The sequence below is a fragment of the Carcharhinus amblyrhynchos genome, chromosome 12 (assembly GCF_965287045.1).
Source record: "Carcharhinus amblyrhynchos chromosome 12, sCarAmb.v2.hapA, whole genome shotgun sequence".
NCBI lineage: Eukaryota > Metazoa > Chordata > Chondrichthyes > Carcharhiniformes > Carcharhinidae > Carcharhinus > Carcharhinus amblyrhynchos.
Genome location: NC_137335.1, coordinates 34,045,344 through 34,068,331, shown reverse-complemented (window position 1 = coordinate 34,068,331; position 22,988 = coordinate 34,045,344). Strand labels below are relative to the sequence as shown.

The window sequence follows — 22,988 nt, the reverse complement described above, 5'->3', positions numbered from 1 at the left end:
TCATAGTTCAACCCCCTCAACTCCGGTATCAGCCTAGTAAACCTCCTCTGCACTCCCTCCAAGGCCAAAATATCCTTGCGTAAGTGCGGCAACCAAAACTGCACACAGTACTCCAGCTGCAGCCTCACCAGTGCCCTATACAGCTGCAGCAAGACCTCCCTACTTTTATATTCAATCCCCCTCGCCATGAAGGCCAGCATCCCATTTGCCTTCCTGACCACCTGCTGCACCTGCAGGCTGGGTTTTTGCGACTCATGCACAAGGACCCCGAGGTCCCTCTGCACCATTGCATGCTGCAGTTTTTCGCCATGTAAGTAATAGTCCTTCCTACCATTATTCCTACCAAAGTGGACAACTTCACACTTGCTTCACACATTGGTTGGCAGTTCCCTATGATTGCTGCCATTTTTGGGATTTTCTCCCAGATGTTACAACAACTGTTGACTATGGTCTGTCCAAAGCATGATTGGCCTGGACAAATTGTGTGACAATGAAAAAGTGGTTTCATACATAACTTTTCTGGATATAAAGAATGTGTGCTACTGTATTCAATGGCAGGTGGTAAGGGATTTGCATTGTAAAAGGCCCTTTGATTGCAGGCCAATTTTCACAGAATAATTTTTCAACTTTGTTTTAAATAACTAGACCTTCCTCTTTAGCTAGTCTGCAGGTAGTTGACTAGATTGAATTGCTACAAGTTCTTGAGACCCAGTGGCTGGAATTTCCTGATCTCGTACGCGTTGCCTTGGCTGTCAGCGGGAGTGGAGAATTTGGCACTCAGCCAAAACTCCATTCACTGCAGCGGCACCAGAGAATCCCAGCCGTGGGAGAGGTCAGAGGTTTCTGATGTTTTTTTTATCCCATCCTCCTGCTCCCACACCCAGCTCCAGTGAGTTTCTGGGAATAACTTTGAAGTCCACTGGAAGAGTGAGGCTGTTCCTCAAAATACCACACTGGAAGAATTGGTGGGGAAATCACACTGATGTTGCTTTTCAACCACAGCATATCTTACCCTGAAAGATAGAAATTCAATGGTCCCATTTATTTGAATAGATCTGAAGTTGAGGGTGCTTGATGTTCTCATTTAAGTGTGGCAACAGTACCAGGAGCAGCTCTTTTCTAAATGCCAAGCCTCAGAATTAAAAGTCACATGGTTTGCTCTTAAAATGAAGGGATTTGTGAGGTACAGCAAGCAGGAGTCCTGTTCAGCTGCACTCAACAACAGTCACCTCGCTGCTTTTTTATGTCACTCATCTTAAAAGAACCATGTCACAGAACCCCTGGCAACAAGGTGGCTTCAGTTACTATGGCAACTCTGCAGCTGGTTTCTCACTGTGAATGCTTTTAGCCACATCACTCAGAGCAGCAGCATGCCGCAGCGACTTTTTATAATCTTGCATTTTATTTACTCATGAATATTCAGCAGTCTAACCAATGTCAGAATCCCTTACCTTCTCTCAGTAAAACAACATCCTTCATCCAAAAAGAAAGACGGATCCTAGTTTCGTTTAGTTTTAAGTTTTTCTTTCGTGTGGGCTGTTTCTGTGGTGTTACTGAGATTGAAGTGCTGAATTAGTGTAAAGAACTCAATGCATTTGGACTTCATTTACAGTCAGACCAATGTGAATATAATGTGCTAGCATTGATCCCAGGTTTCCAATCTCTTGACAATATATAAAATCTGCCTAAGCTTCAACCTACCCTCATTGTAGATGTCAGATGATTCCTTAGCAACCGGAGACCAATTTCAATAAAATATCTGATTTAAAATAATAACTCCTCACACAAGCTTAGTGTAAACCCACCAGCGTCCAAACCTCTAGCAATATTAAGCTGCTGTCCAGAGAGGACACACTGGGACCTGGAGTCACTCAAGGTACTTCTGTTCGATCCAGTAAAGGCACTGTACTGTCTCAATTCTTATATATCTCATTCATCGTGATCAATTGCTCCAAAGTTTAGGAATTACCACAGATGGTGCCAGTACTTGTTGGTCCACTTTTCAGGGCAGTGGAAACTAACAGCAACATCTACCATCCCAGCCAATCCCACAACTGACTGGCCAGTAAGGTAACCAAACAATTTCATGTGGTTAAGACAAGGTCAGCATCATTGTAAATGACAGCAACACCATGGACAGAAAGCATAAGCAAATAGCAGAGAGGACATCAAGTTCAAAAGTTCACATGTAAATGTCCCATCTTTGTGAGGTGTCCTTGAGTTGTGTTGAGATGAATTATCAACAGGAACAGTACAGTCAAAGCATCAGCATGATTCTTCATTGTAAGGTTTACTACAAGCTGACAATTTAAAGGAGTCATTATGCCACATAATCCCTGAGCAGCAGTTCACAATTCACCAACTGTAATTAACCACTACAAGACTCCAATTTCACAAGGCCAGAATCTTGATTGTTGGCTCAGCAGTTTCTTTAATTAATGATATGACAAGAAAATGAGAGTGTTTCATATTTATTGGTAATGACAATTCTGAAACTGAAGGATTATAGCAGGAAGGTAAAATGACTTATGCTATGCCTGTTGTAGGCTGCATGATGACACCATTATAATGTGACCAGAAAAATAACTTCCTCTTGTGCTAGTCAAACACCTTGGTCACAGTTCATGTGCTGAACTATTTCTTCCTGCAGCTACATTTCTCTATTGAATATACATCTGAACAGTCTGCAACCAAAGTTCACTCAGGTCTCCTTTCAACAATTGTTTCAAAACTTAATTGAAGAAAAGTGTTTCACAAAACAACAGTCCTCAACTGTACAAATCAGTAACTCTGGTTTATCTTCTTCTTACTCAGAAAAACAAGCCCACTTCCAAATATTTAAATAGTTTTCTTAAGATAATGAATGTCAATTTGAATTTTTTTTCTGACTGTTCTTTGATGTTATTAATAAGGAATATAGAACCCAGTCCTTTATATCTTCTGCAACATGCACTTTTAAATGCTATGTAGTCAAATGGATGTCTATTAATAGTTCCTAGATATACCTTTCTTCCAACTTTAAGATTATCAATAAATCAAGCAGTAAAAATTGGAAATCGACAGAGTGGTGGCATGCCCCTTTAAGGGGCGAGTTGTCTGAGATTAATGCAACCCACTTGGCCAATGGGGCAGCAGCACGCAAATCCTGGTGCTGAATTTGGCTTTTTCTTGCCAACTGGGAGTCTGGAATGATGGAATACAGAAGCCTTTAAATTACTTTCTGTACTTACCTTAATAAACTGGGCATTCGTTAATCTACTTGGTGGCTGCCTGTCTTAGGAGACACTACATTTGGTGACAAGGATCAATCAGAGTGCCTTCCTACTGCTGGGAGTAGGAATCGAGAGGCCAGACCATGTGTGGAAACCTTTCTGAAGCAAACTTGTTCAGCAGTCTGGAAAACTGGACCCACTGGACCCTAGAATGGAGCAGTGGATGCAATATGTCAAGTGCCTCTATTTTTCAAAAGGCCAACGAAATCAGGGGAGAGAGGAGTAGGTAGTCCTATTAACAGCCTGCAAGGCTCCAACCTGAAGCCTGATAAAGGGCCTGACTTCTCCAGATGCCCCCAACTCCAAAACTTCCAAGGAGCTTGTGGAATTAATCAAGTGTTATTATCACCAAACCCTCAATCATAATGCAGTGATACAAATTTAATTTAGTGGCAAGGGTACCAGGAGAATCAATAGATGCATTTGTGGTGTGCCTAAGACAAATGACTGAACAATAAGAATTTGGGAGTGCACACAATGACATGTTGAGAGGGACAGGCTAGTCTGTGGTGATAACATCATGACAATACAAAATAAATTACTAGTGGAGGCGCAGCTTAATTTGAATAAGGCACTAGATGTCATCTAGATTGTAGAAAGTGTCAAAAGGAGTGGGTGGGGATATTTACGGACCTGCAGAGCATGCAAGCAGGTGAGGTGCACCAAGTTGCTGGTAGGCAAGGTGCCAGGGAGGAGTGTGCAGAGGCTTGGAGCAAAAGACTGCAGAGGTACAGGGAATTTGGTCCATAGATCAGAAGCTATGAAGAATGTTACCTATGTGTGGGTGATCACTCCCAAGAGAAATGTAAATTCAAATCAGTTGCATGTTATGCCCACTATATGAGGGGCACATTAAGAGCAAATGGATGACTAAGCAGAGCCAACCGGGATCCAGCAAAAATAATTCCAACTCCAGTACTATGTTAAGGATAACTCTGAAGATGATCCTGAAGTATACAGGCTAAACAACATTACGGTGAATGACTTGGTATATGTAAAGAATTATAGTACTGGTCCCAATTGGATTCCTGGAACGGTCATGGCCAGAACAATCCCAGTGTTCTATTAATTAGTTGTCCAAGGAAAAAGGGTAAAGAAACACCTGGACAATTTGAGGAGAAGAGAATTGCAGACAGAACCGCCCCTAGTATGCCTGCCAGTGATACTGCTCCAGATGAAAGTAATATAGCAGCAAGCTACGAGGAAGAGCCAAGTAAAGTTCCTGGAGGAATTAGAGAAATTATCAGCATTGACACACTGTCACAAATCGAGAGTCAACCCATTGAGGTTCAAACCAAAGTTACCTATACTGCCAGAGACCTGCTAGTGAATTACAAAGTCCCAAAGGATCAGGAAGTCCCTGGACTGACTTACCACATAAGGTATGTGTTTGCGATCCATTTGTTGCATAACATTATGAACAGTTCACTGTTATTAAAATGTGTTAATCAGGAATTAAAGGGGGAAGGATGTGGGAGCGTACCCCTTGAAGGAGTGTGTTCTTGGACAGTCCTATGACCCATTTGGCCAACTGACTCAGAGAGCATGAATCCTGGGACTAAGCGCACATTTGTCTTGCCAGTTAGGAGTCTGGAGTCATGGAGCGTGGTAGCCTTTATATCACTCTCTGAAAGTAGTTAAATAAATAATTAATAAACCATTCATTCATTAGACTACTTGATTGACAATTGTTTGTGTAAGATACTACAAAGAATAACCTGTTACTACTTAGGGAAACAAACAGGATGAAGCTCTCAGTGCTGAGAGGGACTAATATCTGTTAGTGGCACCATGTTCCACTTTTCACCAACTACAAAAACAAATGCCTTCAGTTTCCTGCCTTTTTTGCACTTACCCTTTTTCTCTTATTTATTGTTTAAATGTTCTAATCTGGAATTTACCATCTCCCTAGCCAGCTCTTTGAAAGATGTAGTGAGGAAAGCCCATGTCTCTGTCCTTTCCCTATATTGCTTCAAGTCTTTATCCAATTATCATTTGAAAGTTATTACTGAAACTGCTTTCACCATCCTTTCAAGCAGTGCAGCCCAGATCATGGAACTCACTATGTAAAATAAATTCCCTTCACCTTACCTCTCCTTTTTTCCAATTAACATAAAATTATATCTTTGCTTCCTGACAATTATGTCACTGGGAACAGGTCCTCAATTACTCAATCAAAAGCTGCTCAAAGGAGAAGCATCCTCACTTCTCCATGTAATGAGAGATCCCCCTCCTTCGAGGCACTCGTTAAATTAACTCCGTAATCTGAGGCCTTCACATTCTTCCTAAAGTATGGTAATGAAATTAAGTACAATACTCCTGTTGGAGCCAAATCTATGATTTGTAAAGGATTAGCATAATTTTCTTGCTCTTGTATCCTGTTTGACTGTATGTAAAGCCAAGATGCCATGTACCTTTTTAAGAACGTTATCAGCTTGCCCTGATTGAGAAATCTGTGTATGTCCACCTTCAGATCTTGCCATTCTTGTTACCCTCTTTAAATTGGAACCATTTTGTTTCCATTAAATGTACTCATTTTCTCTACCAAAATGCATCCCTTCACACTTCTCTGCCTTAATTTTCATCTGCCATCAGCCTGCCTCTTCACCAAACTGCCTATGTCCTCCTTAAGTTTGCTACTAATCTCCTCACTTCTTCCTATTTTTCTGACTTTTGTATCATCTGCAAGCTTTGAAATTATGCCCTTTCTACCCAAGCTCAGATTATTGGTATGTCTAGAACAGCGATGGGGTGGGTGGTGGGACACTATTTTATACATCTCTTCAATCTGATCTTGACTTTCTGCTTCCTGTTCCCTGTTGCCATTGTGCCCTTAATCCCATGGGCTTCAATTTTGCTAATAAGTCTATTATGTGCTACTTTATCAAACTCCTTTCGATAGTCCATATGTGTAACGTCAACCATACTGCCTTGTTATAATGAGGTGAGGACAGGTGCGTGGCTTTTTACCCCCTTTTCATCAAATTCCTACAGTGTAGAAGTAGGCCATTCAGCCCATCAAGCCCTTACCGACTCTTCAACAACTATCCCATCCAAGCCTTATCCCTGTAATCACATGTATTTACCCTATTTTACCCCCACTCTTGTTGAACTTAACAGGGTTTTTGGAAATTTATAAGGAGTCATATCCCAATTTAGTGCATGTACTTAACTGATTACATTGATTGCAAAGAACTCAGTCAGACTGGCTTTCTAGAGTTTAATCATATAAGGAGTTCGGTTTCATTATGCTAACTATTCACCTAGGTAAAGCTATTAAAATATCGAAAAAGGTAAACATGCTGTCGCAACTCACGCACATACACAAACATGCAAAAATAAAAAATATAAAGTAGAAGAGTTTAACTATTGGTGAAATTAATGTTCAACAATAAAAAATTGAATATTTAGCATCAGACATCAATACACTTCTGTAACACCTCCCCTCCCCTCCATTCATACAGAATGGAACTTGACTTTGACTTTTTGGAATGTTTGATTAAAAGATGCAAAGAAAATACAGAGACACTCATCCACACTTATTGTTAAGCTCTATTTTAGTTTTTGGTATCTAGACAATTTAAACGGAATTAGATTCTGAATAACATGCTGTCACTTAGCTCCTTTTCTCTGTTGGCAAGTTATGAATAAGACATTTCTTTATTGGAAAAGATTTGCAGCAGAGTTCTGAATTTTCTTTGTCTTTTGGGGTCAGGCGTAAAGGATAAGATTGTGTCTGAATCCCATGTCTGCTCCCTTTATTCAAATTGTGTGTATGTATTGTCTAAAGGTTTTCACATTGCTGTTAGCTGCCAGCTTACTGGTTATGTATGGAGGCAGGGGAATTCTAGAGCTCCCCTTGGCCCTATCCAAAGGCTACTTAACAGAATTCTTCCCACTATGCAAATAGCATAGTCTGGTCTACTCTTAATTAGTTTTAACCTTTCACTTATAGAAACAATATGCAGGGGTATGGGGAAAAGGCAGGGGAATGACACCAAACCATGGTGCTCGTTTGGAGAGCTGGTGCAGACATGATAGGCCAAATGGCTTCCTTTTGCACTGTAACAATTCTGTGACGTTGTCCACCTACATAACCCATGGATTTATTAGCTTAAGCACAGACATCATTACAAATCTGATTGCTTAGAAGCCAGCGGGCTGTAATTTGATTTTAAGTTCTGGTACGGGGTCTGGACTTGCTTCCTGCAGCTCACCTGTAATGGACCGTGAGTCTTCATTGCTGAGTTTGTTGGGATTTAAAACTTGTTGATTTGACTTACTAGTGGATAACTCTGCATGGATTTCCCTGATACATTTCTTATGGTCTCCACAAGAGTTGTCCATTTTGGAATTAGCTCCCTCCCCTTTCTCTGTTTTCTTAAGAAATGGGTTTTCCTCCAACCTGTTCCACGTTTGCTGGAACACCACTGACCCAGACGGCTGTTCAGCTCCTGCTGTTCTCCATTGTGGCTCTTCAACTAAGTAGGGATTTCCCTCACTATAATTTGCTTGTTTGGGAACTTCCCTGGTCCCTTTTTACATCTGAAAAGGAAGTGTGCCTCTCAATCCAATTTCTGGCCACTTCATCTTTTTTTTAAATTCCACATTTGTTTCCTTACCCTTTTTAACTTAATGCCCCTGACTTCAGCTTTTTTAGTTTCTGAAGATTCTATTTTAACTCTTCCTAACACTGTTAGCCTGAGTGGAACCTCTTTTGACTCAACAGGTTCATTTTTATTTCTTTCTAATATTGCTGTCCTAGTCCTGGCCTCTACTGACCAAATTGTTTTCTCTTAACCACTTCAGGTTGATCTGCGCAGACTCAATAGGCTGAATGGATTCCGTTTGCACTGTAGGGACTCTATGATTCAACCTTCAAGGCTGGATGTACCAATCAGTTGTATACACTTAACTTTTTGAAACTGAGTACAAAAAATTCAGTCAGATAGGCTTTCTTAAATTTAAACAGTTAAGGGATTTACCTATCCAGATAAAGACATTAAAATACCAAAAAAGGTATGAATACATAATGAGGCTTAGCTAAGAGCTCAGATACCCACTAGAGAGTTGAAATAATTGCACCCCAGGGAAAACATTGCTTGACTGACAGCTCTGTCAATTTCACAAAGTTTATTTACACAATACAGAGATTTCAAGTACTCACAGTTTCTGCTATTGATGTTTTTAATGATCTGTATGATTAATACTTTTATTGGGCTATAATAAAAGCAACATGTATGAACAAATTACTATATTTAAAACTTGTTCTATTGTCACACGAGGATTAATAGGTTCTACATTGCAAGTATTGTGGGTAAATGAGCATAGAAGTGCAGTAGCTTAGCATGGAGGGTACGAGGAGCCATGGGCGTGGATGGAAGGTATGAATAGCAAGGGAAGTGTGTAGGGGGTGACGGGGCCCTCTTGTTTTATTATGACTGGGAGAGAGTCCCAAAGCACCAAGGCATGACCATAACCAGCCCTCTTCTGTACCCAGTAGCCACTGTAGCTGCCTTCTTCCAGGACAGTGGGCCCCATTACTGTTAACCTTGCCCCCCACTTGAACTAAAGTCCAAACTTTGCTTTCTGCCAAGGTGGGCTGTCCGAGCCACAGAAATTCCCAACTCTGCTGCTACCTCAAAGATAAAAATTCTGCCCTTGGTATCTGCAATCCTCCAGTAGCACTCCCACATCAAAAGAAGAATCGAAGAATGTGCCCAAAATTCTCTGCTACTTCAACCTGCACCTCATTCAGCAATCAGGGATGCATTTCATTCGGATCAGCTGGCTTTTATCTTCCTTTGAGCACTGCCAATTGTTTAATAACTGCTCTGACTACTTTGCCCACTAACTTTATTTGGACTTGGTGCATTTATACTCCTGCACTCCAGACCTATCCTCATCTGCATTGCATTTCATCCCTCTGACCCCCCCTGGAGAGTAATCAGAAATAGGAATGCCAGTACAATCTTTGCTGAACTCATCTGATTCATTAAAATCATTGTAACAATGCTACAGGTCAGCTAAAGCATCATAAGCCATAAGCTGAACTTGAGATTTTCTCTATCAGGAATTATTTTTATCACTTAGCCACAGGAAATGATGAATTTTAAAGTGCATTTGAATGTGCTTTATCATGTCATGTTTGAACAAGAGCAAAATATACCTGGCGTGGTTTTACTGAGGCATGAGGAAGACTGCAGAAAAGATCCATTTTCCATAGTTTCAGCGCAATGCTAATTTTAAAAAACTATGACTGATATTGAAAGGAAAATGCAGACCAAGCCCACAGACTCTAATGCAGCACACAATCACTAGCATCCACTCAGTGTGCTCAGCTACTCCTCATACTGAACACTTGGGGAGAGATAGACTCTATTTACTAACACTTCTGTCACTGGAAGCAATGGACCCAGTTTTACACATGTGAATAGGTTTTGAATGAGTTAAAATGTCACTGGTGTTTCTTCTTTACTCTATCAAAACCACTTGTGATTTTGCACGTCCCAATCAAGACCCTCTTAATCTAAACCACTCTACAAAGAACAACCCTATCTTCTTCAGGCTTTCACATAACTGAATCCTCACCCCCAACAACATTCTCGCAAATCTCTTCTGTGTCCTCTCCAAGGCCACGACGTTTGGAATTTAGAAATGAACACATACTCCAAGAGAGACCTTAACAATATTTCATAAAAGTTTATCATAACTTTCTTGCTTTGGTGATCTGTTCCTCTGTTTGTAAAGTCAAAGGTCCCGGAGGCTTTCAAAAAAAAAATCAGCTTTCTCAATTTGTCCTGCCCACCTTCAAAGGTTTGTGCATTTAAACCCCTAGTTGCTCCGTTTCCACACCACCTTTAATGTTATACCATCTAGTTCATATTATTTCTCTCATTCCTTCTAGAAAATGTGTCATTTCACACTCCTCTGCAATAAATTTCATCTACCAGGCTGAATATAGAGGGGAAATTAAAAAGAAAATGAGAGGCAAATAGAGAGTATGGCAAGAGAATGGTAGCTGACGTAAAATGCAATCCAACAATCCTATAGGCATTTAAATAGTGAGAAGGTAGTGAGATGAGGATGGGGCTGATTAGAAACTAAAAAGGAAATCTATGCAGGGGCATGGCTATAGTAATGAATGAGTATTATGGTCTGTCTTTACCAAGGAAGAAGACATTTCCAAAGTCAGTAAAAGAGGAGTTATTCAAGATATTGGATGAGTTAAAACTGATATAGAGGTAGCTATAAATGATTAGAAAGGCTGGCTCCATTTAACATATGTCACTAAACATGACCATCTGAGGATGTGGAGGGAAAAATTGTTGGAAATTGTGGCGGTGCACAAGCTGTAATTTCCAGTCCCTTTTAGATTGGTGGTGGGTGATGCCAGAGGACTGGAGAATTGAGAATATGCAAGGATAAATCCTGCAACTACAGATCAGTCAGTTCAACTCCAGTGGTCGAAAAGCTTTCAGAAACAATAATCTGGGATAATATTAACAGTTACTTGGTCAAGTATAAATGAATCAAGGAAAGCCAGAATGAATTTAAAAGCAAATCACGTTCCGCCAACTTGGTTGAGTTTTTCAATGATGTAATGGGGTGACGGTTGAGGGCCATGCTGTTGATATCATGTTTATGGACTTCAAAAACCATGTTGGATAAAGTGCCACATAATAGGATGACAGCAAGTTGAAGTCCATATAGAATAAAAGTGAAAGGAGAAGCCTGGATACAATGATGGCCAAGTGACAGGAAACAGCAGTAGTGAGTGAATACTTTTCAGACTGGAATGGAGTTCCTGGGGACGGGACATGAACCACTGCTTTTCTCAACATTAGTAAGATAGACTTGGTATACAGGGCACAATTTAAAATCCGCAATTGAGACAAAACATGGAAACATTGTGGACTGTGTGGAGGAGAGTAATGGTCATCAAGAGGGCACGGACAGATTGATGGAAAGTGTGAACACATGGCAGATGGCAACTCATATAGAGAAATGTGAAGTGACATTTTGGTAGGAACATTGAAGAGAGGCAATATAAGCTGGAGGATACAATACAGACAAGAGTCCCAGGCTAAGCACATAGACCCTCACCATGACAAGATCTGTAAGACATAACAGGCTACAAGATGAAGGTATGTAAAATTGCTGGCTCCAAGGCTCCCCTCCCTGATGAGCTCAATGCATTCTACACCCATTTTGAGCAAGAGGCCAGCGAGAGCATGCCCTCCACCCTGAAAGTCTTGGATGAACCTGTATCTGAGGTTACCATTGCAAATGTCAGCACAGCTTTCTTTAAAGTCAACCAAGGAAAGCCACTGGCCCGGAAGGGGTATTCGGATCAGCACTCAGATTTTGCATGGATCAGCTGGCGGGGTATTCACAGACAACTTCAACCTCTCTTTACAACAATCTGAGGTCCCTATCTGCTTCAAGAAGATGACCATCATCCCAGCACCAAAAAAAAGCCAAGCAGCGTGCCACAATGACTATTGTCCAGTTGCTCTGACATCCATCACTACGAAGTACTTTGAAAGGCTAGTCATGGTACGAATCAATTCCAGCCTCCCAGACTGCCTGGATTCACTACAGTTTGCCTACCACTGTAACAAGTCCACAGCAGACGCTATTTCCCTGGCCCTGCAGTCAACCCTGGAACATCAAGAAAACAAGGCACCTATGTCAGACTCCTATTTATTGACTATAGCTCATCCTTCAACACTATTATTCCCACAAAACTCATCTCCAAACTCTGTGGCCTGGGCCTTGTCACCTCCCTCTGTGACTGGATCCTGAGCTTCCTAACCTACAGGCCACAATCAATAAGAATAGACAACAACATCTCCTCCACAATCATTTTCAGCACTGCTGCCCCACAAGGCTGTGTTCTCAGTCCCCTACAATACGCCTTTGTACATCTATGACAGTGTGGTCAAATACCCCTCCAACTTGATTTTCAAGTATACTGATGAAACCACTGTAGTGGGTTAGATCTCAAACAATGACGAGACAGAGTACAGGAATGAGATAGAGAATCTGGTGAACTGATGTGGCAACAATAATCTCTCGCTCAATGTCAGCAAAACAAAGGAGATTGTCGTCGACTTCAGGAAGCGTAAAGGAGAACATGCCCCTGTCTACATCAATGGGGATGAAGTAGAAAGTGTCGAGAGCTTCAAGTTTTTAAAAGTCCAGATTACCAGTAACCTGTCCTGGTCTCCCCATGCCGATACTGTAGTTAATAAAGCCCACCAATGCCTCTACTTTCTCAGTCCACTAAGGAAATTTGGCATGTCAGCTACGGCTTTCACCAACTTTTACAGGTGCACCATGGAAAGCTTTCTTTCTGGTTGTGTCACAGCTTGGTATGGCTCCTGTTCTGTCCAAGATTGCAAGGAACTACAAAAGGTCGTGAATGTAGCCCAATCCATCACACAAACCAGCCTCCCATCTATTGACTCTGTCTACATTTCCCACTGCCTCAGAAAACTAGCCAGCCTAATTAAGGACCCATGCACCCAAGTGATTCTCTTTTCCATCTTCTTCCATTGGGAAAAATTACAAGTCTGAGGTCATGTACCAACCGACATAAGAACAGTTTCTTCCCTGCTGCCATTAGATTATTGAATGGACCTACCCTGCATTAAATCGACCTTTCTCTACATCTTAACTATACCTGTAACACTACATTCTATACTCTCATTTCCTTATCTATGAATGGTAGGCTTTGTCTGTATAGCATACAGGAAACAATATTTTTCACTGTGTGCTAGTACGTGACAATAATAAATCAAATCAAAATTCCAAATGGACTGCAGGAACAGAGAGTTCTGCGGTATTCCTCTTTTTGAAACATATAACCAAAAAATACAAACACACGAACAAGGAGTATTTGTATGCCATTCGGCCCCTCGAGGCTGCTCTGCTACTTAATAAGATCATGGCTAATCTGATAGTAATCAGAAATGTGCATCCCACCTACCCCTGATAACTGATCACCCCCTTACCAAGAATCTATCCAGCTCTGCCTCACAAATGTTCAAAAGCTCTGCTACCACCACCTTTTCAGGAAGAGAACTTCAAAGAATTGACCCTCAGAGAAAGAATAGTGTCACATCTTTATTTTAAACAGACAATCCTTCATTTTTAAACAGTGAGCCCCAGTTCCTAATTCCCCTAAGAGAGGAAACATCCTCTCTGCATCCATCCTCTCAAGACCCAATTTTATATGTTGCAATCAAGTCACCACTTGAACATTTTGGTGAAACTTTAAGAAGCACTGGTTCAGCCTCAATTGTAGTATCTCCCGGAATTTTATTGGCATTCCCACCCCGGAGTCAGGGTGGGCAAGGCTCACGGAACGGAATTCTCCATTGGCCTTGGGTGCAATTTTACAAGCCTCACCCGACCAAGGTCATAAAATACTGGCCATAGTGTCCAGTTTTGGACACTGCACTTTAGGAAGAATGTGAAGGCTACAGACAAAGTTCAGAAAAGATGTATGAGCTTCTTTCAAGGGATGGGACACTTGAGTAATGTGGAGAGATTGGAGAAGCTGGGGTTGTTCTCCTGAGAGAATAAAAGATACTGAGTTTTGACAGAGATGGCCAAAAATGTGAGGGATAACAAACTCCAGGCCAACTGGTTAATTGTGGGGGAGCTATTGGAAAATATCTTTTGGTTCAGTGTGACCAAGCATTTAAATAAGAACCAGCTAATCAAAGAGACTCTGCATCAAATTGTGATGGGTAGATTATATCCACCTAATCTAGTTAAATGTTTAGAGGAGGTCATTAACGTTAAGATAGTGGACAAAATACTGCAGGAGCTGGAAATCCGAAATTAACACAGAACATGCTGGAAATACTCAGCAGGTCAGGCAGCGTCTGCAGGGAGAGGGAGGGAGAAAGGGAGAGAGAGAGAGAGCAGACAGGCAGAGTTACTGCTTCAGATCGAAAACCACGAGCTCACCTACTATGCCTTTTTCCTCAACCAAGGATTCTTTCCCAACGTGGTTGGCGGGGCCCTAGACCATGTCCATTTTATTTCACATTTCTCTCACCCCTTCCCCACCGTCCCAAAATCACTTCAATATATAAAATCCCATACACTTCGCTTATTATTTTCTCAATATGTCCTGTTACCTTTAAAGATTTATGCAAAAAAAAATTCCTCTGTCACTGCACACTCTATTAGAATCATAATCATAGAACCCTACAGTGCAGAAAAAGGCCCTTTGGCCCATCAAGTCTGCACCAACCACAATCCCATCCAGGCCCTACCCCATATCCCTACATATTATACCCACTAATCTACACATCCCTGGATCCTAAGGGGCAATTTCATAGCACGGCCAATCAATCTAACCCGCACATCTTTGGACTGTGGGAGGAAACCGGAGTACCCGGAGGAAACCCACACAGACACGAGGAGAATGTGCAAACTCCACACAGACAGTGACCCGAGCCGGGAATCGAACCCAGGACCCTGGAGCTGTGAAGCAGCAGTGCTAACTACTGTGCTACCACACCACCCCTGAATGAAATATATTATTAAGTTTGTATTGCCTCGTCCAATCCCTTCTGCCATAATGCTTCACCTCATACTTGTCAGTATTTAATTCCATCTGCCACTTGTCTGTTTTGTTTATCAGTCTTGTGCAACTTGTTCAAGGTTTAAATAGACTGATTTTGTTCCATCTTTCTCAAGTTGAAAGTACAGATGGACATGTGGGTGCTGTGGTGACAAAGCGCACTCTCACTTGCAATGATGAGAATCATCTACATTTCCTGGATTAGTTTATTAAAACGGATGAATTATCCTCTGTCGATTGGCAGGGCCTAGCACCTGGAGGAAAGTCAGGCACAGGTGGCTGGAACAGCTTCAGCATTTTCCAAAATTGGAGGAAGGAAAGGAACTAAATAGGACAGGAACAGTACCCTGACCTCAATACTTTTAGCCTATGTTTATTGTGGGGACAAGCATTCTTCTCCCTCATAGATAGCCATGAAAATTCCAAGGTTGTAAAGAAATAGAGTAATGGCTTTTTGCCCCTTTTTCCTATGCCTAACAGCCGTGGAAAATCATTTCAACGTGCAAAGTCCAGGAAAATCCATCTACTATATAAAAAAAAGATTTTTAAAGCTTTGGACATGACTGGCATTTGTCAAAACTGATCTTGTATACCTTGAAAACAGCTCCAGTTCAGACCAGTACCACCCATTTCCAGGTTTTATTGGTTTTTCAGAACAATCATCCCCAGGAGTCAAAAAGGTGGTTTACCTATTGCCAGCCTCATGAAGTGCCTTTCTTGTCCAATAATATGTCACCTTGATTCAGCTGGTAGCATTCCTGCTTGAATTACATGGTTGAGAAGTCAAGAAGCACTTCAGGATTTGTGTACATACACAAGGCTGACATTCCAGTACAAGACATTGGTCTCTACTCTGCCCTAGTGCACTTTGCTGATTGCTGTCCCAATACTAAATGAGCAAAGCTGAGTCAGTTCACTGAAACTCAGGATCATAGAACCCCAAGGTGCAAAAGGAGGTTATTTGGCCCATCAAGCCAGTACCAACAGCAATCTCACCCAGACCCTATCCCAATAACCCAACATATTTACCCTGCTAGTCCCCTTGGCACTATGGCGCAATTTAGTATGGCCAATCAACCTAACCCACACATCTTTGGTGTGTGGGAGAAAAGCAGAGCACCCAGAGGAAACCCATGCAGATACAGGGAGAACATGCAAACTCCACCTGAGGCTGGAATTGAACCCAGGTCCCTGGCACTGAGGCAGCAGTGCTAACCACTATGCCACCATGCTGCCAAGTTCAAATCTAGATCAGCCCGGCAATCTGAGTAGAGTGTACGTTACATGTACTCATGAGTTGAACTTCTGCCCACAACTATAAAGGTAAATTAGTTTGTCTGGACTGAATGTGGAGATGTGTCTTTGAAAATGACAGTGTTTTTGCAAGAGCTCTATTATTTTTAAACAATTCTGCAGAGGCAACTGGGCAGATGATGGGTCTCCAGTCATGACTCTCCTGTTTTTGCAGACGGATGAGCATTAAGTGCAATTGGGGATCTGCACTCACACACAGAAGGAGGGATGTGACAAACTGTACTTGTCCCATGCGCATCTTCAATATACATGATGGGAGATGCACTGGGGAAGGAATTTGGCTATTTTGTCTTCCTTGCTTTTTGAGAATGGAGAGAGGCCTAGAGGAAACCAGAGTTAAGGATAGTGAAAAAATGCATTTTATAAAAATCTTAAAAGGCTAAACTGAATGGTAGTTGTTTGTTATAGACAAGCAGGTGATAGTTGCTAATTAATTCCTGCAATGTTTTTAATGTAGATCAGGACATGGTAGTGCCAACTCTGCTGCTAGGATACCCTGTCACACTGAATCAATTGATCCAAATCTGTTGGTCAGAGACAACATTGATAGCATTTAAGCTTAGTTACAGTAGGATCTACAGTTCGACAGCAGTTTACACTGAAGGTGGAATGGATATTAATACCCGGACAAATTAGTTAACAACTTGGAGTTAACTCCTCAGGAAGTTTGCCCCCTCTTTCAAATAACACTTCAAATAATGCCTGGAGGGTAAAGAGAGAAGGAATTCCTCCATGTTTCTAGTGCTGAATAGTCAGAAAAGTCAATTCGCCAAGCCAAAATTAAAATCAATAATCAGCCTGACAATAAAATCAACGTGGTAGGAATGGAGAGAAATGTAAAGGGGTAGAAATTGCATTGTGATGATGTGAAGGAGTATACTTGACAAGGCAGATTGAATGGGGTGGAAGGGATGCTTTGTATGGGGAGCATGGCTATGGGGCGTGGGGGAATCACGCATGCAATCACGAATCAGGGCACAAATTGTACTTGAAATTGTTTCACTTTTCCAAAGTGAAATTATGGTTCAAGTTTCTGTCCAAACTCATTTGCATCACCACAAAGGTAAAAGCTCTTGTGAATCAGTGCAGTAGAATGTAATCATTTTGTTTCTGTTAAGACGTATTGAAGTGTTGGCTAAAAATGGATCTCAGACAATAAAAAAAAGCATTTTTAATCAGAGTGTGTGATATTCCACCCGTGAGTAATCTAATTTCAAAATCAATGACAATGAGTCAGAAAAAAAACTTGCACTGCGCTTTTTCCTCGATTCATTTGCATACATTAAGTAGTTTCTTAATGGAAAAAGAGTCTTAGAAAATTTTGAAAAACATGCTTGCACATTAAACTGTCAGTCCTTAGTGCCTGGAATTTCCTTTGAGCTGCTAACATTCCTGTTCTGATTCTGACAGCAGTAAGTGTGTGCATAAATGGGGTCTCCACCCCATTCTCACTGCATTTACTGGAGTGGAACAGGCACAATTCAAGGCGATTCATTCTCATGGGCTCTTCCAGTGTCAGCAGTCTCCAAAATCCTATAAATATTTTTTTTCCCTTTTTCACAGATGTTCTAGAGGTTCAGCAACTCAGAGTTCCAGGATCTGGCAACACCATAGGAGCGGGGCCAGATATGGCACTACCCTTCTTTTCCAGCTCTGATGCACCCAGGGCCTAGATCAGCAGGATGAACAGGGCACAGAAGTTTTGCAGACAAATCTGAGGAGGAGAAGGAATAGGAAGAGGAGAAGAAATAGGAGCATCAGGAGGAAGACAATGAAGAGGAAGAGGGTGATGTCATTGCGGCAGACACTGTTTAATGCACTTGCAAAGTAAACGGATGGAGGGAATGATGTGAAGGAGTATACTTGACAAGGCAGATCGAGTGGGCGCAAGAGATGCTGTGTATGGGAGGGGTGGGGGGAAATCAGGCATGCAATAGGATGTAGGTGAATGTGCAACTGACTTACCTCTCTTGATCTGGTTCGGTCATTGAACCAAATCCCAGCACATGGCAGGGTGTTCCTGCTGCTGACCTGATTCTGGAACACATCCAGCCACGCTTCAACAGCCGGTTTCTTCCTCCCGTTACTGGGACAGAGTATCTATTTCTGCAGCTCTTCTACCCAGCTGTACACCAAGCGAGGTATCTTTGAAGTGGGAAACAGCCATTCACCATTCTGAATCAAGTTCTTTCCATTTTGCTTCCAACTCCTCCAAAATCCATTTTTTGATTGGCCCTTTAAATACTCACTCAAATACTTGTCCTCACCACAGCTGCTAGTGCACAATCACCGGGAAAACTGCAAATCAAATCTGTGGCGTATACCCTGCACAATGTTGTTCATGTGCTAAACCTACTTTAGGTTTCTCTTGTGATATTTGATGGCCCCAACTCTGCCATGAAGGGCCCGTAAAAATCTGCCGATGGTGTGGTAGAAATTTAGAACATTCTCCCCGAAAGGTTGTGGGTGCTGGGACAATTGGAGCTTTCTATACCAAGAACAATATATTTCAGTTAGCTAATCGAGGGATATGGAGCAAAAGGCATAAAAATGGAGTTAAGGTGCAGATTAGCCAAGGTCTGATTAAATGTTCCGAGGAATTCCATAGTCTTCAGGACCGGAAATCCTGTTCTTCATGATCCTATGTTTTGGCTGAGGCCTGAATATCAAGTCACAAACATTATTTTTACAGCAGAAATCGTATTTTTGTGTATGCATGTGTGTGTGTGTGTGTGTGTGTGTGTGTGTGTGTGTGTGTGTGCGCGCGCGTGTGTTTTTGCATATCTGTGCATGAGAGAGTGACACAGATACATTGAGCATGACAGATGTAACCGATTATCCACCTGTTCTGACTCTGTGCACTCAGGAAATGTGAGACAAGCAAAGATACTGTGAAAATCCTTTCCAATATTACAAAAAATAGCATCTCCATAGAACAGACATGAAGGGGAGATTTAATAGAGCTTTTGGAAATCCTGAAAGCATTTCAGGAGGTAAATAGTGAAAGATTTGATGAATGGAAAACAAAGGGAGCGCGGAACCAGGATTATAAATAGAGTACTAAAGGAAATTAGGAGAAATAATTTCACACCGTTCATTAGGGCATGACTATCACTGGTAGCTAATGAGACAGAGATTATGCCAATACTTGAGAGGGAATTGAATTTCAGGATTTAATGAGTGAAGGACAGGGATACGGGATTGGATTGTTTGAAGAGTTAACACTCTTAGAGCTTAATGACTGATAGATCCTTCTGTGCATTAATTTCTGTGATTGTACAATTTCAAGGTGATAATTCCATCAAGATTCAGAAATGACAACTGCACACGGTACAACTACTCCCTTTCATGGAGTTGACATCATCTTAGAGTTTTGGTAAGATTACGTCCTCTTCATAACTCGCCGTTATCAGCCACAGTATTTTAGTCACAACTATAAACCAACTTTTCTTTTACAAGAACCTATTCTTGTCTATATAATTCTATCTCAGATCTCAATTGCCCTCTCTCTCTCTCTAAAATTTTGATGCAAAAATATCACATCAGTTGTCTCAGATTTAATAGCCAACTGATCACTTACAAACTGCCTGTAGTCAAACTAACTTGCCATGGTAAAACTCTGCAAGGACCTGTCCTTCAAATTAATTATTTCAGACGGAGGAAATCATTTCACTTACCCTCTTTATAAAGAGCCTTCTGAATTTTTGTTGAGGCAATCTCATCATTTTCCTGCTAAAACCACAGATAGCTGCTGCAGAAACTCGAAGAAAGCTTTCCAACTACACAAGCACCTCTCATCTTCTTTGGCAATAACCTCTTGTGACCCGTTTAGCTTAAGCACGTCACACAAACATATCCCCTGCAAACATGGTGACAGATTTAAAAAGATCCTGCAGGTTCTGTTTTACAGCCAAGATCAAGTGAAAACCGTGCACATCCACCAGCCCCTCATGACTCTGTTTGTCATCACACTGATGGAGAGCTGCAAGCAAGACCTGGCAGTTTCTGAACACACAGCCTTTCTATCCTTTCACCGATGGAATAATATCCTGCTAATGTTTATATACCGGGGTGGGGGTGGGGGGGAAAGAATGGATAGGTTCATCAATTGGAGTGGCTGTCCCAAACCTGCCGCCTGCCAGCACAAAATCCATTGCAAAACAAATCAGTTACCCTGACCCTTCCCAAAAAAAGTCAAAGATTACTGAGCTCCAGCTGCTGCCTGAAGTGAATGTAATCCCTTGCTACCCTCCCTGCTTCCTCAAATCAGCTCATTAGAGTCTACCTTTTCTCTCTAAACACAAAGGTTTGCTTTGCCGTTTTGTTTCTCACTACTCAAGCTTAGCTTCTTTATCCAGTCATCAAAGCGGTGAAAAGAGGATGACTGATAAAATGAAGACATTTTTTGTGATTACCAGATTATTGGAAAACTAATCCTTCATTTTAAGGGTCTTTGATTCGTGTCTAAAAATAAAATTCACCAAGTAAGTGGAACTAAGAAAGGAAATGGAATTACATCTTTCAGCAACAATGCCTTCTATTGGAATACTATTATTTAATAATGCATAGCGTTTGTCTGGATACATTAGGGATTATATAGGAATAAATCTGACAGGATTACTCAAGACAATGTCTGTCTACATCTAATAAAGACTTAGGTGTTGCAAGCTTATACAGTGCAGGGTCCACTGACGCTATTTTGATGATAGTGTTAGAATGGACATGAGGAGCATACAGGCCTGGCACATTATGACTTCTGCCAGTTAGTCATGCTAATGTGATTCTGACATGACAAAAGCAAACTAGAAACAGAAAATGCTGGAAATACTCAGCAGGTCAGGCAGCATCTGTGAAGAAAAGCAGAGTTAATGTTTCAGATCAATCATAGGATCCCTACAGTACAGGAGGAAGTCATTTGGCCCATGGAGCCTGCACTGACTCTTTAATAGAACATCTTACCCCTGCTCTATGCCCACAACATCATTTACCCCACTACTCCCCCAACCTATATTTCTCGCCACCATGCTGTCCAAAATGGAGAATGTGGGCATCGATCCCACTACCCCTCATGGGCAAAGCGAATGGCCTTTAAGCTCATTCCCAGAAGTTAATCGACTGCCCTTCATCAGAACAAAGCTGAAATGTTGGCCGAATTTGATGTTGACCAGCAATTGGGAGAGAGATGGGCAGGCACGTGGGAAGCAAAAAGTAGGAAATTTAGGCTGTGGTGGATTAAGCAACAAGAACCGATTTGCAATGCATTCATTTATCATGCATACTCACTAAAGTATAAACATACTTCCATTGTTTGCTGGAGCAGACGAGTGAAGGAGCAGAGAGACAGCTAAGATTTTACCTGTTAAAAACCAGTTTAAAATAAGTTTAAAGCACTTTGTTCTTTGTAGAACTGTTTAAAGCATTTATTTATTGTATTTACTGCTTTAAGAATTCTGAGGGAGTGGTTAGCAGGCAGTTGTGGTTCATCAGATTTAAATCAGCGCCAGGTTTAAAAGGAGGCCTGGTGTAGACAGCGGGCAGCGTCTGAGCGGGCAGCGGAGTGAGAGGGAAGCAGAGTGAGCTACTAGGGCTTAATATCAAAAAGGGCTGGAAGGAAAAAAGGCCAGGTGAGTTCGTTTGAAAAACAAAAAAAAAACAAAAAAAATTTTTTCAAAACTACTACAGTAAATAATGGAGGGGCATGTGATGTGTGGTTTCTGTATGATGTGGGAACTGGTGGACCCTAGGGTTCATCCCAGTGACCATGTCTGCAGTAAGTGCAGGTTGCTGGAGGAGCTCCAGCTCAGGGTAAATGAGCTGACCTCTGAGCTACAGACACTGAGGCTCATCAAGGGGAGAGAGGGTGCCATTGTCAATGGGGTGCAAGTGACATCCACCCCCCCTAGACTGGCTAACTCTAAGTCAGGGACAAGAGGGGGCTACTGGGAAGAGGAAAGGGGGTGAGGAGCGGAGGCCTCAGCCTCTTAATCTGCATAACAGGTTTGAGGTTCTTGCTTCCAAGTTGGACGATAACGAGGCAGGTGAGGTTGGTGAGCAAGCTGCACAGGGTACAGTGATGCAGCAGGACATAGGCAAAGAGAAAGGGAAAAGGAACGTAGTAGTTATTGGGGATAGTGGGGTGAAGGGTATTGACACTGTCCTTTGTCACAATGACAAAGTGCACAGAAGGGTGTGTTGTCTGCCTGGTGCTCGGGTACGGGATGTCGCAGCTGGGCTGCAGAGGAACCTGGAGTGGGAGGGTGAGAATCCGGTTGTTGTGGTACATGTGGGTGCCGGCGACGTAAGCAAAATGCAGACTGAGGATCTGGGGAGGGAGTATGAAAAGCTTGGAATGGAATTAAAAAGTAGAACCGACAAGGTGGTTATCTCTGGGCTACTGCCTGAACAGTGTGCAGATGGGCGTAGGGTTGACAGGATTAAGGAAGTGAATGGGTGGCTCAGGGATTGGTGTGGGAGGAATGGGTTTGAATTTATGGGGCATTGGCACCAGTATTGGGGTAGGTGGGACCTGTTCGGGAGGGATGGGGTTGGTCTGAACCGTGCTGGGACCAGAGTGCTGGCGAATCGAGTAAAGAGGACTGTAGACAGGGCTTTAAACTAATTATGGGGGGGGAGGGTGTGAGGGTAGGTGACCTTACGAGGTCTAAAGTTAAGGAGAGTGTACATGGAAGAGGCCGAGGATGTCCCAATAATAGAGGGAGTAGGGGGCGTGAGTATAGTTGGTGGCGTTGCGGCAAATAGGGTCCAGGTGAAGGCTGGGATGAAAGCACTTTATCTGA

At 42.0% G+C, this 22,988-nt stretch overlaps 1 protein-coding gene across 1 annotated transcript in view; it reads right to left on the bottom strand.

Moving 5' to 3' along the window:
- Window positions 1–20,000, bottom strand: part of LOC145350903 (ribosomal protein S6 kinase alpha-2) — a 332,432-nt gene extending 312,432 nt beyond the window's left edge. The window contains exon 1 of the mRNA XM_080200348.1: window positions 19,869–20,000. Within this exon, the coding sequence (XP_080056474.1) occupies window positions 19,869–19,916 (48 nt within the window). The 5' untranslated portion in view covers window positions 19,917–20,000. The remainder of the gene's footprint in view (window positions 1–19,868) is intronic.
- Between the last annotated feature and the right edge of the window lie 2,988 nt (window positions 20,001–22,988).